Raw genomic sequence first — 24,556 nt, 5'->3', positions numbered from 1 at the left:
CAAGACCCTCCTCCCCAACACACAGTTTAAAAAAAAAGTCTTTCCACAAGGAACTGTATGAGAATTAAGATAGCTAAGTTGCTTGGAAATAAACATGGAGGGGTAAGAGGTGCCCATACAGAAGGCCCTAAAGCACTGCTGCTCCTCACAAAGGTACATTTCTCTGCAGAGGTTTCCTTCCTGAGCTTCCTCCTGCATAAGAAGCTAGCTGGGGAGGTGGCCGTTGGGAAAGATCTGTTGGTAGTTGGCAGGCAGTCCTACATCCTAAGGAGGTTTGTGGCAACAATTCCCTGGGCAGCAGACATCATGGATTTTCCTGCCTCTGGGGTGCAGAGGTCCCTCTGTTTCTGTTGTGGGTCCTTTAACAAAGAACTTCATTCTCTCCACACCAAGTGTGGGGCTGGCGGGGAGCGTAGGGGGTGAATGGGTTAGAGCGCCTACCCCAAGCAACACGCAACCAGCTCCAAAGAGGAGCCTGGATCCTGACTGGTCCAGGAGGCGCGCCGCGCTGGGCCCCTCCAGCGTGCGCCAGGCGCGTTGCCAAGGCGCCCGGGCAGGGCGACCCCGTACAGGCCGGGCTCGGTGGAGCGCTCGGCACGCGGCTACGAAGGGGCGGGCGCCATCTACCTCACGAGCCCCTTTCCTTTTTCTTCCCTTCCTTTTCTCCCACCTCCATTCCCTCGCGCGCTCCGTTTTTCCTGGGGAAGCCTCCGCATTCCCCAGCTACCAGCGGCCGCCCTCGCCCTTCTTTCCCTCCGCCTGACCCTCCCCAGGCCCGCCCCTCCCGGGGCTGCCCACCTTCGCCCGCTCCTCCGCGCGCTCGTCGGTCTTCGCCCCTCATCCCCCCGCCTCCCCGCGCCGGCCCCCTGGGGGGGACCCTGCCCGCACCACCCTGCCCCCCCGCCCCCCGGCGGCGGCCGGGGCCCCTTTCACAATAGTGCGGCCCGACTCCCTCCCCGGCGCTCGCCGTGCGCTCCCGCCCGCCGCCCTCCCGGCGCATGCGCCCTCCGGTCGGCGGTGGCTACGGCGGTGGCGGCTGCGAGCGGCTCGGTTTTTTTAAAGGGAAACGCTGAGGCGCCGGGGGTGACTGTGGGGGAGGGGGCCCCGGAGCTGCAGAGACCCCCAGGGGAGGCAGCAGACCCCCACCCGGAGTAGGAGGGCTTGGGGCGGACCCTTCCCTTCCACCTCCTCCTGAGGAGGAGGAAGGGGGGAGGAATGGAAGCTCGGGGCGGCTGAGGCGAGCTCCGGGGCGGGGGGCCGGGGCGGGGAAGGGGGGGTGCGGGGTGGGGAGACGAGGCGGGCCCGGCCGGGCCAGGGGGGGCCGAAGCGAGCTCCGGGGATGAGCTCGGGGGCGGCTGGGTGCGAGCTCCTGCCTCTGAGGCGAAGGCGGCGGCGGCGGCGGCAGCAGAGGCGGCGGCGGCGAGGCCCCCGTGGGCCGGCGGCGGGCCTCAGCCGCGGCCTCCACTTCTCCGCTCGCCGGCGGGATGGCGCCCGGGCTCCGGAGCGGCCGCGCTAGCGGAGGCCCGCGGCCGCGCTGCTGAGGCGAGCCCGCCAAACTCCCCTCCCCCCTCGGTCCGCGACCCCCCGCACCTCGCCCCCTCCCCGCCCCTCCTCCGCCTCGGTGCCCGGCGCGGCCCCGGACCACTATGACCATGAGATCCGCAGTGTTCAAGGCGGCCGCGGCCCCTGCCGGCGGCAACCCTGAGCAGCGACTGGACTACGAGCGGGCTGCGGCGCTGGGCGGGCCCGAGGACGAGCCCGGGGCGGCCGAAGCCCACTTCCTTCCCCGGCACCGTAAGCTCAAGGAGCCGGGGCCCCCGCTGGCCTCCTCCCAGGGCGGTAGCCCCGCGCCCTCCCCGGCCGGCTGTGGCGGCAAGGGCCGGGGTTTGTTATTCCCGGCCGGGGCGGCCCCCGGGCAGCAGGAAGAGAGCTGGGGCGGTTCGGTGCCCTTGCCCTGTCCGCCCCCGGCTACCAAACAAGCCGGCATCGGTGGGGAGCCGGCGGCAGCCGGCGCCGGCTGCAGCCCCCGACCCAAGTATCAGGCGGTGCTGCCCATTCAGACAGGCTCGCTCGTGGCGGCGGCCAAAGAGCCTACGCCCTGGGCTGGGGACAAGGGTGGGGCGGCTCCGCCGGCTGCCACCGCCTCGGACCCGGCGGGACCCCCGCCACTACCTCTGCCCGGGCCGCCACCACTCGCGCCCACCGCTACCGCTGGGACCCTGGCGGCCAGCGAGGGCAGATGGAAGAGTGTGAGGAAGAGCCCTCTCGGGGGTGGCGGCGGTTCGGGAGCCTCCAGTCAGGCCGCCTGCCTCAAACAGATACTCCTGCTGCAATTGGACCTCATCGAGCAGCAGCAGCAGCAGCTGCAGGCCAAGGAGAAGGAGATCGAGGAGCTCAAGTCCGAGAGAGACACGGTACGCGAAGGGTTAATCGGCGTTCGGGTCGAGGAGCAAGTTGTGCGCATGCTCGGGGGAAGGGGGACTGTGGAAGGCTTAGGTCTCCCTTGGTGAGGGGTAGAGGAGGTTGGCCACCAGCAAAGGACTATCTTAGGTGCCGGGTGCTGCGGAGCGGAGCTCCCAGACACGTTGGGTCGGAGCGAAGGGGTTAAAGGGCAAACCTCCCAGGGGGAGGGGGGGAGGGGTGGTTTCGGGCGCCTAAGGGTTAATTTAAAATGACAGCCCTAGACTTGTGGGAAAGACGTTTAGAATGGGGAAAGACTTGATGTGTGAGGGGTTAAAAAAATGAAAGGGTTGGGGTGGAGATGTGGTGGCTGTGTGGAAGGGGTTAAGTTAAAGAGCTATTGCGTTAGTAATGGATTGTGGAGGGGAGGCCCGTGGCAGCTGTTGCTCTAACCAGTGCTGCAGCATCTTTATGGACAGGAGGGTCATAGGCCCTTCAGCGGGCAGAGGAGTAGAAGTGAATTACATAGAATCCTATTAGCTTCCTTAAATGATGTTATGAGAATCACTGCCTTTGGTTTCAGACAGTTTTAATAGAAATTTAAGTTATAAAACATAACCCACTGACCCAGGTCCCTTGAATAAGCATGGTGTTTGAAGCTGGAAGATTTTAAGGCCATCAGGGAAAAGTAAGCTTATTCAATATATTAAATAGATTCACTCTCCAAAATCACTGTTGGAGAATCTAGCCGCCCATAGTAGAGAAGTCTGTTAATATTTCTTTGTACTTCTTGTACATAGGCTTGTTTTACTGCAGCAGTAGTTAAAATGCACCTCAGCCTTAAAACATACTCCTTCAGATATCAAGGAAGCTGGGGTGGTGGGGTTTTACTGTGCTAGTGTACCTGCCTAAAAATAAACATGGTTTCTACAATGGTTGGGTTCTGACTACTGCAGTTTCCCTCTCTCTCTCTCTCTCTCTCTCTCTCTCTCTCTCTCTCTCTCTCTCTCTCTCTCTCCCTCCCTCCCCCTCTCCCTCTCCCTCCCTCCTCTCCCCTCTCTCTCCCTCTCTCCTTCTCTCCCTCTCTCTCCCCCTCCCCTCTCCCTACTCCCTCTCCCTCTCCCTTTCCCTCTCTCTTCCCCTCCCTCCCCCCTCCTTCCCTCCTCTCTGTCTCTCTCTGATGCACCAAGGGCTGAGCTAGAGATCAGAGGCTATTCATTTGTTTGCTTTCCAAATGAATCTCATCAGGCTGCTTTTTTTTTTTTTTTTAATTGAAGAATGCATTCTGCAAGGTGGAATGGAAGCTGGGGCAGGTCTTATGAAAATATTGTGTGTTGATTTGTGGAAGTTACTCAATATGATAGTGCCACTGCCTAGGTACTCTACTGCAGTCTTGGGGGTGTGATGGTACTATAGTTACAACAAAACATATCCTTCCATAGGGAGGGGATGGGAAGAAGGACCAGTGAAGGAGGAAGAAATTAAGGAAATAACACCCACAAATTGTGGTTAACTAATGCTAAGGCTGTGAATCAAAACAGATAAAAGAAGATGAAATGAGAAGTGGGGTTCTGACAAGTGGGGCTCTACTGACCCTAGTGGCTTCTGCTGGGTTACTTAGGTAATATCCCCTTTGCAGGATTCCCTAGGTAGGGAAAGTGGGGTGATTAAGGAGAGTATGGGTCTAAACTTGGCATTCACTGCTTCTGTTGTGTATTGCAGTCCTAGCATTACTTAAGATTGTTTCTCTTATTCCAGTCATTGTTTGGCTTCTACTGAAACCTATGCAATGGATGTAATGAAGGCAGAATTAATAACACTGTATAACCCTGACCAAATTCTTGTAGTATGGTGTAAGTAGCACGTTTCCTCAGAAGTTGAGTTAATGTGAAGTTTTTGATGACAATAGACTTCCATTTTCTCTTTGATATGTAGTCCTCTTTTAATTAGAACGAAATGATACTAATTTTAAGGAATATTTAGGTAAATATTTTTTCTTTCAAATGCAAAGCATTATGTATATGTCATTATTTGCTAGGATTTATACTACTGATTTTTGTTTTTTTTCCCTCTGGTCCTGGAGCTTGAATTCGGTGTGGGTGCTGTGTCTGGGCTCCTGTTGGCCTACCACTTGAGCCACAGCTCCACTCTGGGCTTTTTAGGTACTCAATTGGAGATAAAAATCTCAAGGACTTTCTTTCCAGTGCTGGCTTTCAGCCACCATCTTCAGATCTCAGCCTCCTGAGTAGTTAGGATTATAGGTGTGAGCCACTGGCGCCCAGCTTATATTACTGATTGCTCATAGTTGTTGTTGTTGTTGTTGTTGTTTTGGTCTGGTCATGGGGCCTGAACTCTGGGCCTGGGCGCTGTCCCTCAGCTCTTCAGCTCAAGGCTAGCACTCTACCACTTGAGCCACAGCGCCACTTCCAGCTTTTTTTTTCTGCTTATGTGGTGCTGAGGAATCGAACCCAGGGCCTCAAGCATGCAAGGCAAGCACTCTACCACTGAGCCACCTTCCCAGCCCCTCTCATAGTTTTTTCAAATGGAACATTCATTGTTTTAGAAGTACTCTCCCCACCCCCTCACACTTTCAAAGAGTATTGCCAACCCAAGTGATACTATAAGTTCTTGATTCCCTCTCTATGTACTATTTTGGGCAAACTTGAAGTCCCCTTAAAAAACACAAGGCTGGGCTTATAGGTTAGTAGTAGAGTGCTTGCCTACCAAGCTTCCTGGCCCAGCTTCTGTCCTCAGTATTGCATGTGCATGTGTGCATGTGCACACACACACACTTGGAGAACATATATGGGGTTAATTCTGGGAACTCCCAAACTGCTTTGGAGCCACATAGTAGCAATACCAGATACCATGCCACTAAAAGACATGCTGTGGCCTCTATCCATGTAGAGGATCTTACCGAATATTGAACTATAATATACTCCTTCATACCTCTTACCATCTAGGCTAACCCCTAAAATTAAATCTTATGCCTGTCTTCTCTATTGAGTCTAAGAAAAGCTATAGAGTTCAGTTAATAGGATCTACAAAAAAATGCTGAGGACTGTGTTGATTCCTAAGTGGACTCTTGTGTGTGTTAAGCCTACGTTTTTGTCACTTTCTTTTAGCTCCTTGCTCGGATTGAACGTATGGAAAGGCGGATGCAACTGGTAAAGAAGGATAACGAGAAGGAAAGGCACAAGCTGTTTCAGGGCTATGAAACTGAAGAGAGAGAGGAAACTGAGCTATCTGAGAAAATTAAATTGGAGTGCCAGTCGGAGCTTTCTGAGACATCCCAGACTCTGCCTCCCAAGCCTTTCTCCTGTGGGCGGAGTGGAAAGGGACATAAAAGGTGTGCTAATAACTTTGTTCTACTGTCTGGACATGATGAAAACACTTCTTACAGTGACTGAGTGTAGGGATTGAAATTTATGGATTGGTTTTATAGCAACCTTAGCCTGAATTACCAAGTCTTCTCTGTCAAAACTCTCTTACAGCAGGCTATTTGAACATTTGGTCACAGTAGTAAGAACAAAATGCAGAATATGTCATAAAGAGAATTATGCTGTAAGAAATACAGTATTTTTTATGTTATAGCAGTTTACTTAAAGTTAGAAAATGTTAAGTTAGGGGCTGGGAAGGTGGCTCAGTGGTAGAGCGCTTGCCTTGCATGCCTGAGGCCCTGGGTTCGATTCCTCAGCACCACATAAAAAGAAAAAGCTAGAAGTGGCGCTGTGGCTCAAGTGGTAGAGTGCTAGCCTTGAGCTGAAGAGCTCAGGGACAGCACCCAGGCCCAGAGTTCAGGCTCCACAACCGACAAAAAAAAACAAAAATACTTGTTTTATAGGATTCACAGATAATAAACATATTAATAATGGTGAAACTTGGAAGGAGGAAATGGATCATGAAAAAGAATCATAGGGGGCTAGGAATGTGGCTTAGTGGTAGAGCACTTGCCTAGCATGCTTGAAGCCCTGGGTTTGATTCCTTAGTACCACATATACAGAAAAAAACTGAAGTGGCACCATGGCTCAAGTGGTAGAGTGCCACCCTGGAGCAAAAGAAGTTGAGGGACAGTGTCCATGTCCTGAGTTCAAGCCCCAGGACTGCCAAAAAAAAGAAAAAAGAAAAACATAGAATTTAGGTTGGTTAATGAGGAAAGGTAGAGTGATTGTCAAGGCCCTGAGTTCAAACTCAAATTATCCCCCCCCCAAAAAACAAAAAACCACATAGATTATTAAAGTGCAACAGGATAAATTATTAAAATAGAGTAGTGAGTCTCTGGTGGACACAATGACACAGAGTGATAGCATCTAATGTTGACTAAAAAACTTGAAGAAAAAGTGTGTGTGTATGTGTATACTTAGCTGTACTAGGGGCTTGAACTCAAGCACTTGGAGCTGTCCCTTTTTCACTCAAGGTTGGTGCTCTACTACTTGAACCATGACACCACTTCTAGCTTTGTGGTGCTTAATTGGAGATAAGAGTCTCATGGACTTTTCTATCTGGGCTGACTTTGAATCTTGTTACTTAGATATCAGCCTCCTGAGTAACTAGTATTATAGGCATGAGCCACCAGCTCCTAGCTCTATTAGAGATTCTTTTTTATTTTTTTGTTTTGGTCCGGTCGTGGGTCTTGAACTCTGGGCCTTAGCTCTTCAGCTCAGGGCTAGCACTACCACTTGAGCCACAGCGCCACTTCCGGCTTTTTTTTTCCCTGCTTATGTGGTGCTGAGGAATCGAACCCAGGGCCTCATGCATGCAAGGCAAACACTCTACCACTGAGCTGCCTTCCCAGCCCTCTATTAAAGATTCTTAAATGTGGAATCTTGTTTTTTTATTTACTAAGGTCCTAGTATATGTACTGTTAATCATAAGGTGGTTTCTGCTCATGACTTCCAAATTAGCACCAAATATGTAACCACTCTGGGCATTGGTCATTATAGAGCAAGGAAACAGACTACTTCTTTTGCCTCTAAACATATTTAGGTCAGGTTTTATTCAAAAGTCATTAAATCTTACAACATTTTCTTTCCTATCTAATAGGAAAACCTCATTTGGAAGTACAGAAAGAAAGACTCCAGTAAAAAAGCTGGCTCCTGAATTTTCAAAAGTCAAAACAAAAACTCCTAAACACTCTCCCATTAAAGAGGAACCGTGTGGTTCCTTATCTGAAACTCTTTGTAAGCGTGAATTGAGGAGCCAAGAAACCCCAGAAAAGCCCCGGTCTTCAGTGGACACCCCACCAAGACTCTCCACTCCCCAAAAGGGACCCATCGCCCATCCCAAGGAGAAAGCCTTCGCAAGCGAGATAGAAGATTTGCCGTACCTTTCTACCACAGAAATGTATTTGTGTCGTTGGCACCAGCCTCCCCCATCACCATTACCATTACGGGAATCCTCTCCAAAGAAGGAGGAGACTGTAGCAAGTAAGGCATAGAGAACACTTGCTCTTATACCCTAGTGGTGGCGGTCAAGCTAACAAGTGTGAAAATGCCTTTGGCATTTTTTTTTAAAGTGCAATCAATAAAGCAGAGTTCTGTCAAGAATGAGTAAGTTAACAGCCAGAGACAGACACTGTGCAGGCATTGCAAATAGATGGAATTACAGCAAAATGTGCTCAATGTATTTGCCTGCTTACAACACTGGGAGATGTGTTTGCCAGTAAGTTGCTCATCACAAGAGCATCAGACTTGGGGGGTGTAATCTCCGGCAACTTGCATGCCCTCTTGAAAGAAGGGTTTTCTGTGCTGTGAAATGCATAGAACTTACACTTTGCCATGCACGACTGTTCCTGCAATTGATATTATGTGAAACGTGGGAGGGTGGTCTTTGGGTGTTCTCAGGGGCCAATGGTAATTTTTGGTTGGGGAGCCAGGTTGGGGTGGGGAATTTCATCTGGGCCTCCACTCTTAACTATATAAACATTTATCTGTATCTCTATGTCCCGGTCTGGGGGCAGGAGGAATCTGCCAAAGACCAACAGTCTTACTTAATCTTACTATACTTCACAAAGGTTCTAAAATGTGAAGAGTTTACTTGGATTGCAGTAGCCCATTGGTTGTTCATATATTTAAATAAAATGGTCTACAAACTATTTTTCAAACAATAAGGACTATCTTGGGATATCTGAGCTGCTTGTGGGGGTGGGGGTCTGGGACTTGGTTTTCATTCCCTTTTTTTTCCTTTATGGCTTCCACACAGAGATGCTCCCCTATCTCCTACATCAACTATTAACTGGAATGTGTCTTCAATGTATACTATTAGTCTGGGACAGTCACTGCGGATGCCTTGGATTATGGTGGGGAAAGCCTTCTTGGATAGAGCCTCAGACATGAGTTTCTATCCCTGTGCCTTGTCCTAGCAGGGATGGGGATGGGAATCCATTCCAATAAGATGGGAGCATTCTCCAGGCTTTGTTTGGCTGTTGTGGTGACAACATTAAGTGGGGAAGATAGATTCATTTTCTGATATTTATTAGGCCTCACACTTGAATATATGAGACAGGCTAGGATCCTGATCTAGATTCAGATTCTTCTGTTGTTTCAGTCAGTTGAAGGTTCATCCCTAATGGCTAACCTTTTTGCTGCTATGGCAATGCTGTATAACAACTTAAGAGAAACCATGAAGCAACTTCCCATCCGGAATTGGGAAATGGCTTGGTCTGGAGATACTCTATGTGACTGGCTGTTTTTGAAAACCCTGTATGCCCTAGTAAAGCAAGTTCCAAATACCTTTGAGATTGTGGGCCTGACCATTTGAAGGAGTGTGACTGGGGATATCCTAGTCCCTTGAGCCTGAGTTCCAAATAACATGTGAATCCTTGTTCTTGGTCCCCGTATCTCAAGAGGAATCTCAATGGCTTGTTCTAAGGAAGCCAAAGTCTTTGTGCATGTTGTTCAGGCTGGACCAGCAAGGTAGTTTGTTTGGAGGGAGGAGGGAGCTGTTTAAGAAGACTACATATGTAAGTTTTGAGAACATTGATCTTTTATTTGAAAAATAGGGTCAACTTTTACTCACCTGCCATGTTCTGAGTTTTAAGGTTTGATATCCTTGGCCATCAACTGTTGCAGGGAAACCACCCTAAATAATGAAGAAAAGAAGTCGTCTCAGTGTAAAAAAAAAAGTGGTGGGCTTATTTTCTTTTCTTTTGTCTGTTGTTCCCTTTTCCCCTCCCCCAGAGAGAAATTCTCAAAACAACTCAAAAAACAAAATGGCTTCCTAAGTGAGAACTTCAGTGATGATCCTTTCCTCCATTTTGGGTATGGGCTTTTTTTCTTTTACACTGAGATGATTCTTCTTTCCTGCATTATTTAGGGTGTCTGATGCCATCAAGTGTTGCAGGAGAAACTTCAGTCTTGGCTGGTGAGTAGAATAGGAATTGTGCTGGCTGGGCCTGGGGTGGAGGTTGGTGGGATGGTGGCTGGTTGGGAAGCTGAATTCCCCATCTGTTGGATGTGGGAGAGTGAGATTCCTTGGTGTTTGATTGATTACCTTACCATAGACTTCAAAATGACAACAAATTTCAGTTGTTTTTCAGGAACTGCAATAGCATCCATTATGTGAATTGTCAGGTATTGGCTTAGGGTTTTTTTTTGTGTTCCCGAGTTTGGTAGACTACAATGGCATTTTAGGTACTTTTTATATCATAGCAAGGAAACTGAATATGGCTTCAGGCGAGGCCATAGAATGGATTCCTATCACTTGGTAACTTTATCTTACCTGGGGAGAGAGATCTTTTATCCTAGTGAATAGTTAGAGAGTTTTTAAGACTTTGGATTTAAGGGTGGTTCCACCCCTCCTCTCTTTCTTTTTCTTTTTCTTTGTTTTTTCAGTTCCTTCTTGGAGGGACCACTTGGTAGAGCCTCTAAGGGACCCAAATCCTTCAGACATTTTGGAGGTGAGTATTAAGAGCTCATCATAGAAGAGAGTAAGAGATTGAATAAAATGTTGTGGGGGTTTTCAGCCAGCCATGGTGACTGGTATCTATAATCCCAGCTACTTTGGGTACTGAGGCAAGAAGGTTGCTTAGCCCAGAACTTTGAGGCCAGCCCAACTACAAACAAATGAAGGGGCATAATTTTGTGGATGTCATATGCATTTTTTGATGTATTAAATACAACTTTATTTATTTTTGGGGGACAAATTTTAGGGCTTGAACTCAGGCTAAGGACTGTCCCTGAGTTTTTTTTTTGCTCAAGGCTAGCACTCTACCTCTTGAGCCACAGCACCACTTCTGGCTTTTTCTGTTTATGTAGTACTGAAGAATCAAACCCAATGGCTTCATGCATGCTAGGCAAGCACTCTACCACTGAGCCACATTCCCAGTCCTTAAATAAAACTTCTTTTTTTTTTTTTGCCCACCATGAGGCTTGAACTCTGGGCCTGGGCGCTGTCCCTCAGCTCTTCAGCTCAAGGCTAGCGCTCTACCACTGGAGCCACAGCGCCACTTCCGGCTTTTTCTGTTTATGTGGTGCTGAGGAATCAAACCCAGGGCCTCATGCTTGCAAGGCACGCACTCTACCGCTGAGCTACCTTCCCAGCCCCATTAAATAAAACTTCTAAGTCCAGAAAGGAACTTGTCTATTTGGATTTATCTAGCCTAATCCCATTTCATATGAGAAAGTCAGGATCTAGAGTGTATTACTCAAAAAGAAGTAGCTGGGCTGGGAAGGTGGCTCAGTCGGAGAGTGCTTGCTTGCCTTGCATGCATGAGGCCCTGGGTTTGATTCCTCAGTACCACATAAACAGAAAAAGCAGGAAATGGCGCTGTGGCTCAAATGGTAGAGCGCTAGCCTTGAGCTGAAGAGCTGGGGGACAGCTCTCAGGCTCAGGCTCAGAGTTCAGGCCCTATGACAAAAAAAAAAAAAGTAGCTGCCTGACATAGGTTGCTTTTACAATCCCAGTTATGTAGAAGGCGTGAGATCTGAAGATCACAATTTGAAGCCAGTCAAGTCTGAAACTCTTACCTCTAATGAACCCCCAAAAAGCTGAAAGTAGAGCTGTGGTTCAAGTGGTAGTAGAACACTAGCCTTAAACAAGAAAACTCAGCACATAAGGCCTGAATTCAAGCCCCAGACTAAGTTAAAAAAAAAACAAAAAGCCTGGAAAATGTTGAAAACAAGGAAGGTTTCATGCCAAATAGAAAAGTATACTACTCAGCAACACAATTACATATTCTGAGCTCATTTGACTAAAAAATTATTATTATTATTTTTGTGGGTCGTGGGGCTTGAATTCTGGGCCTGGGTGCTATCCCTCAGCTCTTCAGCTCAAGGCAAGCGCTCCACCCCTTGAGCCACAGCACCACTTCTGGTTTTCTAGTAAGGTTTATTGGAGATCAGAGTCTCACAGACTTTTCTGCCCGGGCTGGCTTTGAACCGTGATCCTCAGATCTCAGCCTCCTGAGTAGCTAGGATTACAGGCGTGAGCTTGACTAAAAAATTTGATAGCTGAACTCAGACTGAGCATATGTAGGTAGGGAAAATTGATGGCAGTCTCAAGGGTTTCAGTTCTGTGTGGCGAGCTTTTCACTGATTAGTTGGAAATAAGAGTCTCACAGACTTATACCCAGACTGGCTTTGAACCTTGATCCTCCAGGTCCCAGCCTCTTGAGTAGCCAGGATTACTGGCATGAGCCATCTGTCTACCTTGATAGCTGTGTCATATACCTTGGAAAATGGGAATGATTTTGAAATTTGTAGTTTCTGAAAGAATGTAGGTGACAAAAAGACTGGAAGTAGGAAGTTTTATGAATATAATATGGTGATGAATAGCTTATTACTGCTGTTCCTTAACCAGAACCTGGATGACAGTGTGTTTTCAAAGAGGCATGCAAAATTGGAGCTGGATGAGAAGAGAAGGAAAAGGTAAGGCACTGATGTCCATCATGGGAACAGCTGATCCCCAGCACTCTGAGCTCCCTCTTCCATGTTGTAGACAGCTTTGTAGCTCTTTACACTCCATTATTGACTTCTCAATAAGTTGAGTATCTTAGATGCAAGTGATAGTTGTAAGTAAACATATTTAGCTTCTTTTTTCTTTTTTTCTTTGTGGCTTGAACTCAGGACTTGGTGCACTGTCTCTGAGCTTTTGTGCTCAAGACTTATGCTCTCCTACTTGAACCACAGCTCCACTTCCAGCTTTTTGGTAGATAATTGGAGATCAGAGTCTCAGATTTTCCTGGCCAGGCTGGTTTCAAATCATGATCCTCAGATCTTAGCCTCCTGAGTTGTTGGTGTGGGGCTTGAACTCTGGGGCTTGGGCGCAATCCCTGCGCTCTTCAGCTCAAAACAAGCACTCTACCCCTTGAGCCACAGCGCCACTTCTGGTTTTCTAGTGGTTAGTTGGAGATAAGAGTCTCACGGACTTTTCTGCCTGGGCTGGCTTTGAACTGTGATCCTCAGATCTCAGCTTCCTGACCAGCTAGGATTACAGGTGTGAGCCACCAGCTCCCGGCTTCTCTTTTTCTTATTATATGCCCATCAGTTCTACTTTCTGTGGAACACCAACACATAATCTGGATTGCTAGACCTTAAGCTAGCAGTCAGCAGTCTCTTTATCCCTCCTAGAAGAGTCAATAAGTATCTTCCTAGCACCTGGATTGTGTGAGTTGGGTTTATAGAACAAATTTGGGATAAGCAGTAATGTGTTTGTTTTGTGTGTCTGTTTTTTCCCAGATGGGATATTCAAAGGATCAGGGAACAAAGAATTCTACAACGACTGCAGCTCAGAATGTATAAAAAGAAAGGAATTCAGGAATCTGAGCCTGAGGTTACCTCATTTTTCCCTGAGCCAGATGATGGTAAGTTTTACTTCTCTAAAAAAGTAAGTTTTTTCAAAAAGAGGGGTATATAAACTCCAGAATATAATTTATTCTAATCAGTAAACTATTTTGGTGCCTTTATTGTTACTAGATATTTTCCGCCAGTGTCACTAACAAGATCCCATTTGACTTTCTTCCATAGTTGAAAGTTTGATGATTACCCCCTTCTTGCCTGTTGTAGCATTTGGACGACCATTACCAAAATTAACTCCACAGTAAGTATAAAGGACTTCCCCTCCCCTTTACTTTGTGGTCTGTACCTCCTTTCAGACTCCAGAAGTAGAGGGTCAAACCAAATAGCCTAAGGATAACCATGATTCTATGATAGATGTGAGGCTACCTGAACAACAGCCAGGAATTTCTTTTTGTCCAAGAAATAGACTAATCTGTTACTTTAATAGTATATGGACTATTCCTGTGGCCTTTAGGCAAGAAAAACACTTGAAACTTGGATTTCAAGAGTGAATACTGGATGGAAGTGGTGCTGTGGCTTAAGTGATAGAGTGTTAGCCTTGAGCTGAAGAGCTGAGGGACAGTGCCCAGGCCCAGAGTTCAAGCCCCACGACTGACAAAATAACAACAACAAAAACACACCTCAAGAGTGAATACTAGAAATGATGAGAGGCATGAGATCATTATGGAGATGCTATCTTGTCATATTGAATCTCTTATAGTTTTCTTGTTTGTTTGTTTGTTTTGTTCTGTGCCATCCTGAGGCTTGAAATCAGGGCCTGGACACTTGCCCCTGAGCTCTTTTTGCTCAGGGCTAGTGCTCTACACTTTTTTTTTTTAATTGGTTCTGGGGCTTGAACTCTGGGCCTGGGCATTGTCCCTGAGCACTTCAGCTCAAGGTAAGTGCTCTACCACTTGAGCCACAGCACTACTTCTGGTTTTCTGGTGGTTAATTTTAGATAAAAGTCTCACAGACTTTCCTGTGTGGGCTGGATTTTGAACTGCAGTCCTCAGGTCTCAGCTTCCTGAGTAGCTAGGATTACAGATGTGAACCACTGGCGCCTGACTAGTGCTCTATACCTTTGAGCTACAAGCTCTACTTCCAGTTTCTGGTGGTGACTGGAGTCTCATAGATAAAGAGTTTCATAGATTTTCCTGCCCAGGCTGGCTTTGAACCACAGTCCTCAGATCTCAGCCTCCTAAGAAGCTAGGATTACAGTCATGAGTTACTAGCACCCAGCCCCTTCTAGTCGTGCAATTGATTGCCTCATCATCTTTCCCAGAAATTTTGAGCTGCCCTGGTTGGATGAGCGTAGCCGATGCAGGTTGGAGATCCAGAAGAAGCAAACACCTCACCGGACGTGTAGGAAATAGCTGTGCTGGCAAGAACTCTGTCTTCAGATAGTTGTAGCATGCCATTCCCAGAGAGTGGCAGAGACCTGTATATGTGACCTATGTCCTCATGTATGTTATCATTTGCTGATAATGCCCTTCCATACTCTCTTGCTTTTAGTTTTGTTTTCATCACTCTGGATTCACAAAAACTCTTTCAATGGGCTAATTGTGAATTAGGGTGATAGGGATTTCTTTTCCCTTTTTGGGGAAATGAGCTCTCAAGCTAAATCTATAGGATGGTAGATTGGGAAGTTCCAGGGGTCATTTCTACACATTTGCCTATGTTAAAGGTGTACAAGGGCTCTCTTCATTCAACATGTGGAAGATGAGGCAACCCTTTCCATTAGGAGCTGTGCCTGCCTGGCATTCTTGCTCTGGATACATCCTATGTATAGTTTGTGCATAGTGGTTTTTACCTTCACCATGAGCTTTAGGACCAGATGAGGAATAAATAACAGTGAAGTGATAAAGCAAGTCGTCTTCACAGAATAAGATTGAAATTGGAGAGTTGGTAGATAAATATCTGAAAAAATAATTTTTCTCTTCAAACTATTCTGTGATATAGTCATATAAGAAGGGATGTGTGGTTGTGACTTTTCTTTATTAGTTAATGCTTAACTGAAGTTCTTCCCTCATACCTCAAAAACCATAATCTTTGGAAAGGAGAATGTGATGTTCATTTCAGACAGTTACAGTGCTAAACAAAAAAGCATTTATCATGTGAGGAGGGCATGCCAGAACCGGTACATGTCCTAGTGTCACATCACTTCTCAAGTATTTCTTAGTTGGGTTTTATCCTCTTTGCTGAGCTCTTGGTGGTGGGGTAGAGATTTAAGGAGGGCAGGGAGTGCAGAATATGTACTTCCTTTGGCTGGCAAATGTCTACATCTTGAAACAAATATGTCTCTAATGAGCTTCTCCACTCATTTTGTAAAAAATAGATTTGTATGTATACCATCTTGGTCACCTTCCCCTGCCCCCATTTTGTTAAAAAGAAATGTAAAGACAGAACTCCCAGGCTACTTTGGTCTCAGTGCAAGATCCCCATTAACTATCTGGGGGAAAAAAAAAAAATAGAGCCAAGACCTCTGGTCTTATATATATAGGAATTGCCTTTCTTTAGTCTTCAGGACTATTGTGTGAAAATGAGTAGGGGTCTAATCTCCTAGAAGGTAGGGGCTTTTATCCTTAAAGAGAATATGTCCCCAGATTATTAGCACTTTTAGAGGAGAAGCCAAGGTATGTAAGGTGTGTGGCAGGCCCATCAATGGAGCATGAGAGAGAATGGGATATCGTGAGAAGTTCCTCAGGGGCCTTCCACTGCTACAAGCTTTTTGTGAGATGTTGATCTGTGCTCCCTGGGTTTGACTTTGAAAAGAATTATTCTGGCAGCACGTGTAGTATTCTTGGATGACCTTGTTGCTCTTATTTCTCTTTATTCATTTGTGTGTATGAGTGTATGTGTGTGTGTGCGCGCGCGTGTGCAGTTGTGGGTTTTCATTTGTAATTCCATCTGCTTAGGAGAATGGGCTCTATAAGGGAACCTGCCATAAGCTCCATTGCAGCAAGGATGTAAAGGATTTATTCCACTAGGGGCTCTCATCTCACACCTTAACGATAAGATTTGTTTAAAAAGAAGAAAAGAAAAGAAACAAAACTGGGCCAGATTTTTTTTGTTTTCTATTATTTTAATGTGGCAAGCTGTTTAGCCTTCCTACTCTGACCTATGTTGTTTTTTATAATGTACCCCCAAAGGAAAATATGCTCATGTCTCTTTGCTTTGTTCCTGTATTTCTCTCAGTTTCTTCTTGATTTCCTCATTTGTCAGATTCCTAATTTTGGGTGTGAATTAACAAATTTAGCCTTTATGTTTCTGCCCTATACATGGAACTCCTCAGATACTTCTTTTGCTAGACTGAGAGGAATCCATGAGGTGCTATCTGGCCAGACTTAAGTGGATTTTATTTCCTTGGTTCTCCCTTATTTTACTGCCCCTGTTTCTAGATCTCCTTTGATTTGGATATTTTGGGGTTTGTTGAGAATGAGGCTGGACAAAGTTTAAAGAGTGAAATTACAGTGTGTTAGAGCGTGAGGGGAAAATTAGTCTTATTTTTCCCTACATGGGATATAACACTGTGAAATTCAGTCTTTAACTGAAGACCCTGCAATTCTCCTAAAACATAGTTCCTTATTTCTTTAACAGAGTTTAAGCTAGTGTTAATAAATTAAGAGAAATTGCTTGTCTGTCCACCTCAGCTTTGTTTTATGCCCATTTCATATTGTTGTCTGTGTTGTAATTCATACTTTTGATACCATTTCTGATGTGTAAAATTGGTTGTCTTGTAAATATCTTATAAAGAGTTCAATTGTAAATAAACTATTGTGGCTGTTAACTTTTGAATTTCTCCCTCAATTTATTAGATTTCTTGGGAAACAAGAAATCAACCTGCTTTACATGATTGGGAAAAAATCTAATTTCCACAATAAAATATAACACATTAGCCGGGCGCTGGTGGCTCACGCCTGTAATCCTAGCTACTCAGGAGGCTGAGATCTGAGGATCGCGGTTAGCCAGCCCGGGCAGGAGAGACCATGAGACTCCTATCTCCAATAAACCACCAGAAAACCGGAAGTGGTGCTGTGGCTCAAGTGGTAGAGCACTCGCCTTGAGCTGAAGAGCTGAGGGACAGCGCCCAGGCCCAGAGTTCAAGCCCCACGACTGACAAAAAAAAAAAAAAAAAAAAAAAAAAAAAAAAATATATATATATATATATATATATATATATATATCACATTATTTCCTCCTCTTACAAGGTACTCACATTTGCACCTGAATGCGATATGTTTCATCCTTCTTTGTCCAAAGCCCTTCTTAATTGATAAGTCTCTCTCTCTCTCTCTCTCTCTCTCTCTCTCTCTCTCTCCCTCTCTCTCCCTCTCTCCCTCCCTCCACTTCCTCTCTCCCCATCTTTTTCCCCCTTCCCGGCTCCTGGAGCTTGAACTCAGGGCTTGGGCCACTGTCCCTGAGCTCCTTTTGCTCAAAGCTATTGCTCCACCCCATTTGAGCCACTTTTGGCTTTTTCTGAGTAGTTAATTGGAGATAGAGTCTCAGCCAGGTAGCAGTGGCTCAAGACTGTAATCCTAGATACTCAGGAGGCTGAGATCTGAGGATCACAGTTCAAAGCCAGCCCAGGCAGAAAAGTCAGTAAGACTCTAGCTCTAACTAACTGCCAGAAAGCTGAAAGTGGCACTGGGGCTCAAGTGGTAGAGCGCTTGTCTTGAGTGGAAGCACTCAGGGAAAGCTCCCAGGCCTAGAGTTGAAGCCTCATTACCGGCAAAAAAAAAAAAAATCTCATGGACTTCCTGCCTTGCTGGCTTCAAACTTGAGATCTTCAGATTTCAGCCTCCTGAGTAACTAGAATTACAAGTGTGAGCCATCAGTGCCCAGCCAGCAATCTTTCTTTTTCCAAGTTTAAATATAAAAGTTTGAACTGGGCACTGGTAGCTCACATATGAATCTTAGCTATCCTAAGGCTGAGATCTAAAGATTGTAGTTTGAAGCTAGCCTGTGCAGGTAAGTCCTGAGACTTTGGGGGGAGTGGGTCCTGGGGCTTGGACTTAGGGCCTGACCCTGAACTCTTGCTCAAGGCTAGCACTCTGCCATTTTGAGCTACAGCTATACTACTGGTTTTCTGGTGGTTAATTGATAAGAATCATGGACTCTTTTTTTGCGGGGGGGGGGGGGGGGGGGGGGGGGGGAGGGGGAGAGGGGTAGCCGGTGGGTCATGGGGCTTGAACTCTGGGCTTGGGTGCTGTTCCTCAGCTGTATAGCTCAAGGCGAGCGCTCTACTGCTTGAGCTACAGCACCACTTCCGGTTTTCTAATAGTTTATTGGAGATAAGAGTCTCACAGACTTTTGAACTGTGACCCTCAGATCAGCCTCCTGAGTAGCTAGGATTACAGGCATGAGCCACTGGTGCCCAAGAATCATGGACTTTTACTGTCCAGGTTAGCTCTTTTTTTTTTTTTTCAGGCCCAGAGTTCAAGCCCCATGACAAAAACAAAAAAAAAAGCTGAACATGGTATATCACTAATGTGAGTGTTTAGAAGGCCAAGGCAGATTGGGGTGTGGTTCAAGTGGTAGCAAGTGTAAGGCCGACTTCAAACCCTAAAACCACCAAAAATTTCCCCAAGACAAAACAAAGACTGAGCCACCAGACATCAGTAATTTATGCTATAGAAACTTTGAGGGCCTTAAACTCGGTCTCAAGCTCTCCCTTAAAGTACTGGCTCAACATTGAACTAATCACTTGAGCCACATGTCTACTTACAGGTTTTTGCTGGTTAATTGGAGGTGAGAGATTTGTTTACCCAGTCTGGCTTTGAACTTTGATCCTCATATCTCAGCCTACTGAATACTTAAATTTGTAGGTATGAGCCATCTGTCCAGCCTGAGATAGTCTTATCTCCAGTTAACCAGCAAAATGCCAGAACAGCTATATCAAGTGGGAGAGTGCCAGCCCTGAGTGAAAATGCTGAGAACAAGAGGCCCTAAATTCAAACCCCTGTACTGGCATACAAATACACAAGAAGGAGGGTTGTGAATTGGAGGTCATCATGAATTATACAGCAAGACTTCTTAAAAAATAAGAGGGGCTGGGAAGGTGGCTAAGTGGTAGAGTGCTTGCCTTGCATGCATGGGGCCCTGGGTTTGATTCCTCAGCACTACATAAGCAGAAAAAGCTGGAAATGGTGCTGTGGCTCAAGTGATAGAGCACTAGCCTTGAGCTGAAGAGCTGAGGGACAGTGCCCAGGCCCAGAGTTCAGGCTCCAGGACCGGCAAAAAAAAAAAGAAAATTATAGGATCCTTGATGCCTGATGTCAAAGTCTTAGAAAGTCAGATGCAGTAGCTCATGCCTGTAATCCTAGCTATTCAGGAGTCAGATCTGAGAATCAGAGTTCAAAGCGAGCACAGACAGGAAAGCCCAAAAGACTTTTTTTTTTCCCCTCAAGATTCATCTTCAACTAACCACCAAAAAGATGGAAGTAGAGCTGTGCCTCAAATGGTAGAGTGCTAGCCTTCAGCAAAAAAGCCCATGGACAGTGCCCAGGTCCTGAAGTTCAATCCCCAGGACTAACACACATACACAAAGTAGAGCTCAAGTAATAGAACACTAGCCCTGAGTGAAAAAATTAAAGGATGGCTGGGAATGTGGCTTTAGTGGTAGAGTGCTTGGCACACATGCATGAAGGCCTCGGTTCCCTGGGTTTGATTCCTCAGTACCACATACACAGAAAAAGCCAGAAGTGGTGCTGTGGCTCAAATGGTAGAGTGCTAGCCTTGAGAAAAAAAAAGCTGAAGGACAGTGCCCACCCAGGCCCTGTGTTCAAGCCCCAGGACTGGCAAGAGAGAGAGAGAGAGAGACAGAGAGAGAGAGACAGAGAGAGAGAGGAGACAGAGACAGACAGAGACAGAGAGATTGTGTGTCTGGGTGCTATCTTTTAGTTGCCTGAGCTTGTTTTTCTCAAGGCTAGTACTATACCACTTAGGCCACAGTGCCACTTCTGGCTTTTTCTGTGTATGTCTTACTGAGGAATCAAATCCAGGGCTTCATGCTTTTGAGGCAAGCACTCTACCACTAAGCCACATTTCCAGCCTAGCACCCAGACTCAAGTTCAAAGCCCCAGTACTGGCACATACACACAATCTCAGAAAGCCCTGCATTGTTAACCCGGTGCCAGTGGCTCACACCTGTAATCCTAGCTACTGGGGAGGCTGAGATCTGAGGATCACAGTTCAAAGCCAGCCTTGTCAGGAAAGTCCATGAGATTCTTATCTCCCATAAACCACCAGAAAACCAGAAATGGTGCTGTGGCTCAAGTGGTAGAGAGCTAGCCTTGAACTGAAGAACTCAGGGAGAATGCCCAGGCACAGAGTTCAAGCCCCATGACCAACAAAAAGAAAGGAAAGAAAGAAAGAACAAAAAAAGAAAGAGAAAGGAAAGAAAGAAACCCCAGCATTTTGCTTCACACCTTTTATCCTAGATCTCAGTTTGAAGCCAGCCTGAGCAGGAAAGTTCATGGAACTCTTGCTTCCAGTTAGCCACAAAAAAAGGTAAGTACAGGTGTGGCTTAAGTGGTAGAACACTATTCCGGAGTGAAAGAGCTAAGGAATAATAGCCCTGATAATGGCACACACACAATCTCAGACCTTATAGTCTGATATATGATTTATCCTGAACATTCCAGAGAAATGAAATTCAGCCTCTGCTTCAACTCAGTCTTTTTCCTCATATGTCTTTTTTGTTGTTGTTGTTGGTGGTGGTTGTGGGGCTTGAACTCGGCTTGGGTGCTGTCCCTCAGCTCTTCAGCTCAAGTCAAGTGCTCTACTGCTGGAGCCACAGCACCACTTCTGGTTTTCTAGTGGCTTATTGGAGATAAAGAGTCTCACAGACTTTCCTGCCCGGCTGGCTTTGGACCGTGATCCTCAGATCTCAGCCTCCTGAGTAGCTAGGATTACAGGTGTGAGCCACTGGCACCCCACTTCCTCATATACCTTTTTTCTAAATGTCTGAAAATTCTTTGACAAAATCTAAGACCCATTGGTTCTTGTTTTTGTCTTCCAGAGTCATGAAAAGGTCAACCCCTTTTCCTGCATCCCTCTAGTAAAATAGCTGTAGCTATCTCTAAGTCATCTCTTTATTTTAAACATTCAGAAACCTTCAGGTTCTATGGGGCTGGGAAGGTGGCTCAATGGTAGAGTGCTTGCCTTGCACGCCTGAGGCTCTGGGTTCCATTCCTCAGCACCACATAAGCAAAAAGAAAAAAGCCGGAAGTGGCACTGTGGCTCAAGTGGTAGAGCACTAGCCTTGAGCTGAAGAGTTGAGGGACAACGTCCAGGCCCAGAGTTCAGGCCCCACAAGCAGACCTAAAAAAACCTTCAGGTTCTGTTCCTTTCTTTCTTTCTCTCTCTCTCTCTTTCTTTCGCTCATGGGCCTGAACTCTGGGCCTGAGCACTGTCCCTTAGCTCTTCTGCTCAAGGTTAGCACCCTACCACTTGAGCCAAAGCGCCTTTTCCAGCTTTTTCTGCTTATGTGGTGCTGAGGAATCGAACCCAGGGTCTCATGCATGCAAGGCAAGCACTCTACCACTGAGCCACCTTCTGTTCCTTTAAAAGAAAGGATCCAGGGCTGGGAAGGTGGCTCAGTGGTAGAGTGCTTCCTTGCATGCATGAGGCCCAGAGTTCAATTCCTCAACACCATATAAGCAGAAAAAATTGGAACTGGTGCTGTGGCTCAAGTGGTAGAGAGCTAGCTTTGAGCTGGAGAGCTGAGGGACAGCATCCAGGCCCAGAGTTCAGGCCCCACAACTGACAAAAGAAAAAAAAAAAGAAGAAGAAAGAAAAAAATTAAAGAAAGGAGCCACTGGTCACAGGCCTGTAACCCTAGCTACTCAGGAGGCTGAGATCTGAGGATTGTGGTTTGAAGCCAGCCCAGGCAGAAAAGTCCCTGTGAGACTCTTATCTCCAATTAACCACTTAAAAGCTATAAGTGACCCTGTGGCATAAGTGGTAGATCGCTAGTCTTGAGTACAAAGAGGCTCAGGGACAGTGCCCAGGCCCTGAGTTCAAGTCCCACAACAGGGAAAAAGAAAAAGGATCCTCATTGGCTGCAGTGGCTCATGCCTATAAGCCTAACTACTTGAGAGGCTGAGAATGGGAGGATCATAGTTTGAGGCCAGCCTGGGCAAAAGATTGTGAGAACCCCATCTCTACAGAAAATGCTGGGTATGGGGCTAGGAATGTGGTTCAGTGGTAGAGTGCTTGACTAGCATGCACGAAGCCCTGGGTTTGATTCCTCAGTACCACATACACAGAAAAGGCCGGGAGTAGTGCTGTGGCTAGCCTTGAACAAAAGAAGCTCAGGGACAGTGCTCCGGCCCTAAGTTCAAGCAAAAAAGAAAAGAAAATGCTGGGCATGGTGGGTTTGCCTGTTATTCCCACTATGGTAGGAATTGTTAATATGAGGGTTATGGTTTAGGCTGGCCCTGGAGAAAAATTGAGACCCTATCTAACAACCAGAGCAAAAGGGCTCCCAGAATAGCACAAGTGGTAAAGTACCTGCTAACAAGCACCAGACCACAAGTTCAAATCCCCGTGACACCAAAACACTACCACCAAAAAAAAGTGTTTCTGAATATTCAGTTCCCTCTGTATGAATTAACAATTCTCTGTCCTTTTTTTTTTTTGGTGCGTGTGGGGTGTGGGGGGCTTAAACTCAGGGCATGGGCACTATCCCTGAGCCTCTTTGTGCTCAAGGCTAGCACTCTACCACTTGAGCCATAGCACCATTTCAGGTTTTTGAGTGGTTAATTGGAGATGAGTCTCATGGACTTTCCTACTTGGGCTGGCTTTGAATCTTGATCTTTAGATCTTCTGAGTAGCTCTTAAGAACCACCAGCACTGGTCTAAATCACATTAACAGTTGTTAAAAATCACAATCCACCAGGTTGAACTCAAGTTTTTGGTGCTGGATTTACAAATTGTCACATTTATCCACCTAGCTAACCAGTTGAGATTGTCCAGATTCTGATTCATTCTCTAAAGGTATATTTAATTTTTTCTAGTCTCGTTGTTAGGGAAATGGAGGAGAAAGAAAGGAAACAGGGCGGACTTGATCTTGCACAGGTAAGGACAGTTTATTGAAGAATACAAAGGGGCAGCAACCTTTCCATGGATAGGAGGTTGTATGAGGGGATGGATTGGGGGTTGGGCTTATATAGACCTTAACAAGGAAGCAGAATATAAAAAATCTTAGGGGCCAAAGGAGGTGCCCTTCGCCAGGCCCAGTGTGGAATGCTCTGCCGGGGGTGAGGGGGCTTTCAGCTTGGTCAAGGTTGGAGTGATTTGCCTTCGGACTAGCACGTGAGCGTGCACTTGGTATTTTGCTTGCCCTGGGGGGGAGGGGGGGAATAAGGTGAAAGACAATCTTTCAATGGTCTATTTTGTAGGCATCTGGATCTTTTAATTGTATCACTTATCAGCATAGAATCCAGTATGTGGGGGCTGGGAAGGTGGCTCAGTGGTAGAGTGCTTGCCTTGCAGGTATGAGGCCCTGGGTTCCATTCCTCAGCACCACATAAACAGAAAAAATCAGAAGTGGTGCTGTGGCTCAAGTGGTAGAGTGCTAGCCTTGAGCTGAAGAGCTGAGGGACAGCGCCCAGGCCCAGAGTTCATGCCCCATGACTGACAAAAATAAAATTTAAAAAATCCTGTATATCATTAAGATGTTTAATATCTATGTGCACTCTTGTAATAATAATTTAGTTCATGAATCTTTTTTTTTTTTTTTTGGTCCGGTTGTGGGACCTGAACTCTGGGCCTGGGTGCTGTCCCTCAGTTCTTCAGCTCAAGGCTAGCGCTCTACCACTTGAGCCACAGCGCCACTTCCAGCTTTTTTCTTATGTGGTGCTGAGGAATCAAACCCAGGGCCTCAGGCATGCAAGGCAAGCGCTCTACCACTGAGCCACCTTCCCAGCCCCTAGTTCATGAATCTTGCATATCTCTATTGTGGTCCAGGGAAACACACATATATATATTTTTTTTCTTTTTTGGTTGGTAGTGGGCCCTGAACTCTGGACCTGGGCGCTGTCCTTGAGCTCTTCAGTTCATGATGAGCACTCTACCACCTGAGCTACAGCACAGCACCATTTCCGGCTTTTTCTGCTTATGTGGTGCTGAGGAATAATCGAACCCAGGGTCTCCAACATGCAAGGCAAGCACTCTACCTTCCCAACCCCTGCTTTTTTGTTTAAATTGCTGACAAATGTCTTGCCAAAAAAGCAGTTCTGTCTGGTAACCTGTAACTAAAAAGAAATGACAGGATTTTGAACCACTACGGGTTTCTAAGGATTATTGAAAGGATTAAAAACCCAATGGTGGCTAAATCTTTAAATTGGTTTTAAAATCTTGGTAAGACTAGGATCCTA

At 46.4% G+C, this 24,556-nt stretch overlaps 1 protein-coding gene across 2 annotated transcripts; it reads left to right on the top strand.

Annotated features, from left to right (window-relative positions):
* Positions 1 to 1,285: 1,285 nt before the first annotated feature.
* Positions 1,286 to 16,970, top strand: Msl1 (MSL complex subunit 1). Of its 2 annotated transcripts, XM_042673638.1 has the most exons (9): positions 1,287 to 2,414; positions 5,526 to 5,749; positions 7,444 to 7,826; positions 9,715 to 9,762; positions 10,233 to 10,297; positions 12,199 to 12,266; positions 13,077 to 13,201; positions 13,365 to 13,437; positions 14,458 to 16,970. In XM_042673638.1, the coding sequence occupies exons 1-9, from the start codon at positions 1,647 to 1,649 to the stop codon at positions 14,546 to 14,548; spliced, it is 1,845 nt and encodes a 614-aa protein (XP_042529572.1). In that variant the 5' UTR covers positions 1,287 to 1,646; the 3' UTR covers positions 14,549 to 16,970. The 2 variants fall into 2 exon arrangements, with proteins under 2 accessions (XP_042529573.1, XP_042529572.1); XM_042673639.1 differs by lacking the exon at positions 9,715 to 9,762 and having other exon boundaries at positions 1,286 to 2,414.
* Positions 16,971 to 24,556: the final 7,586 nt, after the last annotated feature.

This window comes from Dipodomys spectabilis, unplaced genomic scaffold, assembly GCF_019054845.1.
Source record: "Dipodomys spectabilis isolate Male_0828 unplaced genomic scaffold, ASM1905484v1 ptg000018l, whole genome shotgun sequence".
Taxonomy (NCBI): domain Eukaryota; kingdom Metazoa; phylum Chordata; class Mammalia; order Rodentia; family Heteromyidae; genus Dipodomys; species Dipodomys spectabilis.
This window is presented reverse-complemented; position numbering and strand designations above follow the sequence as displayed.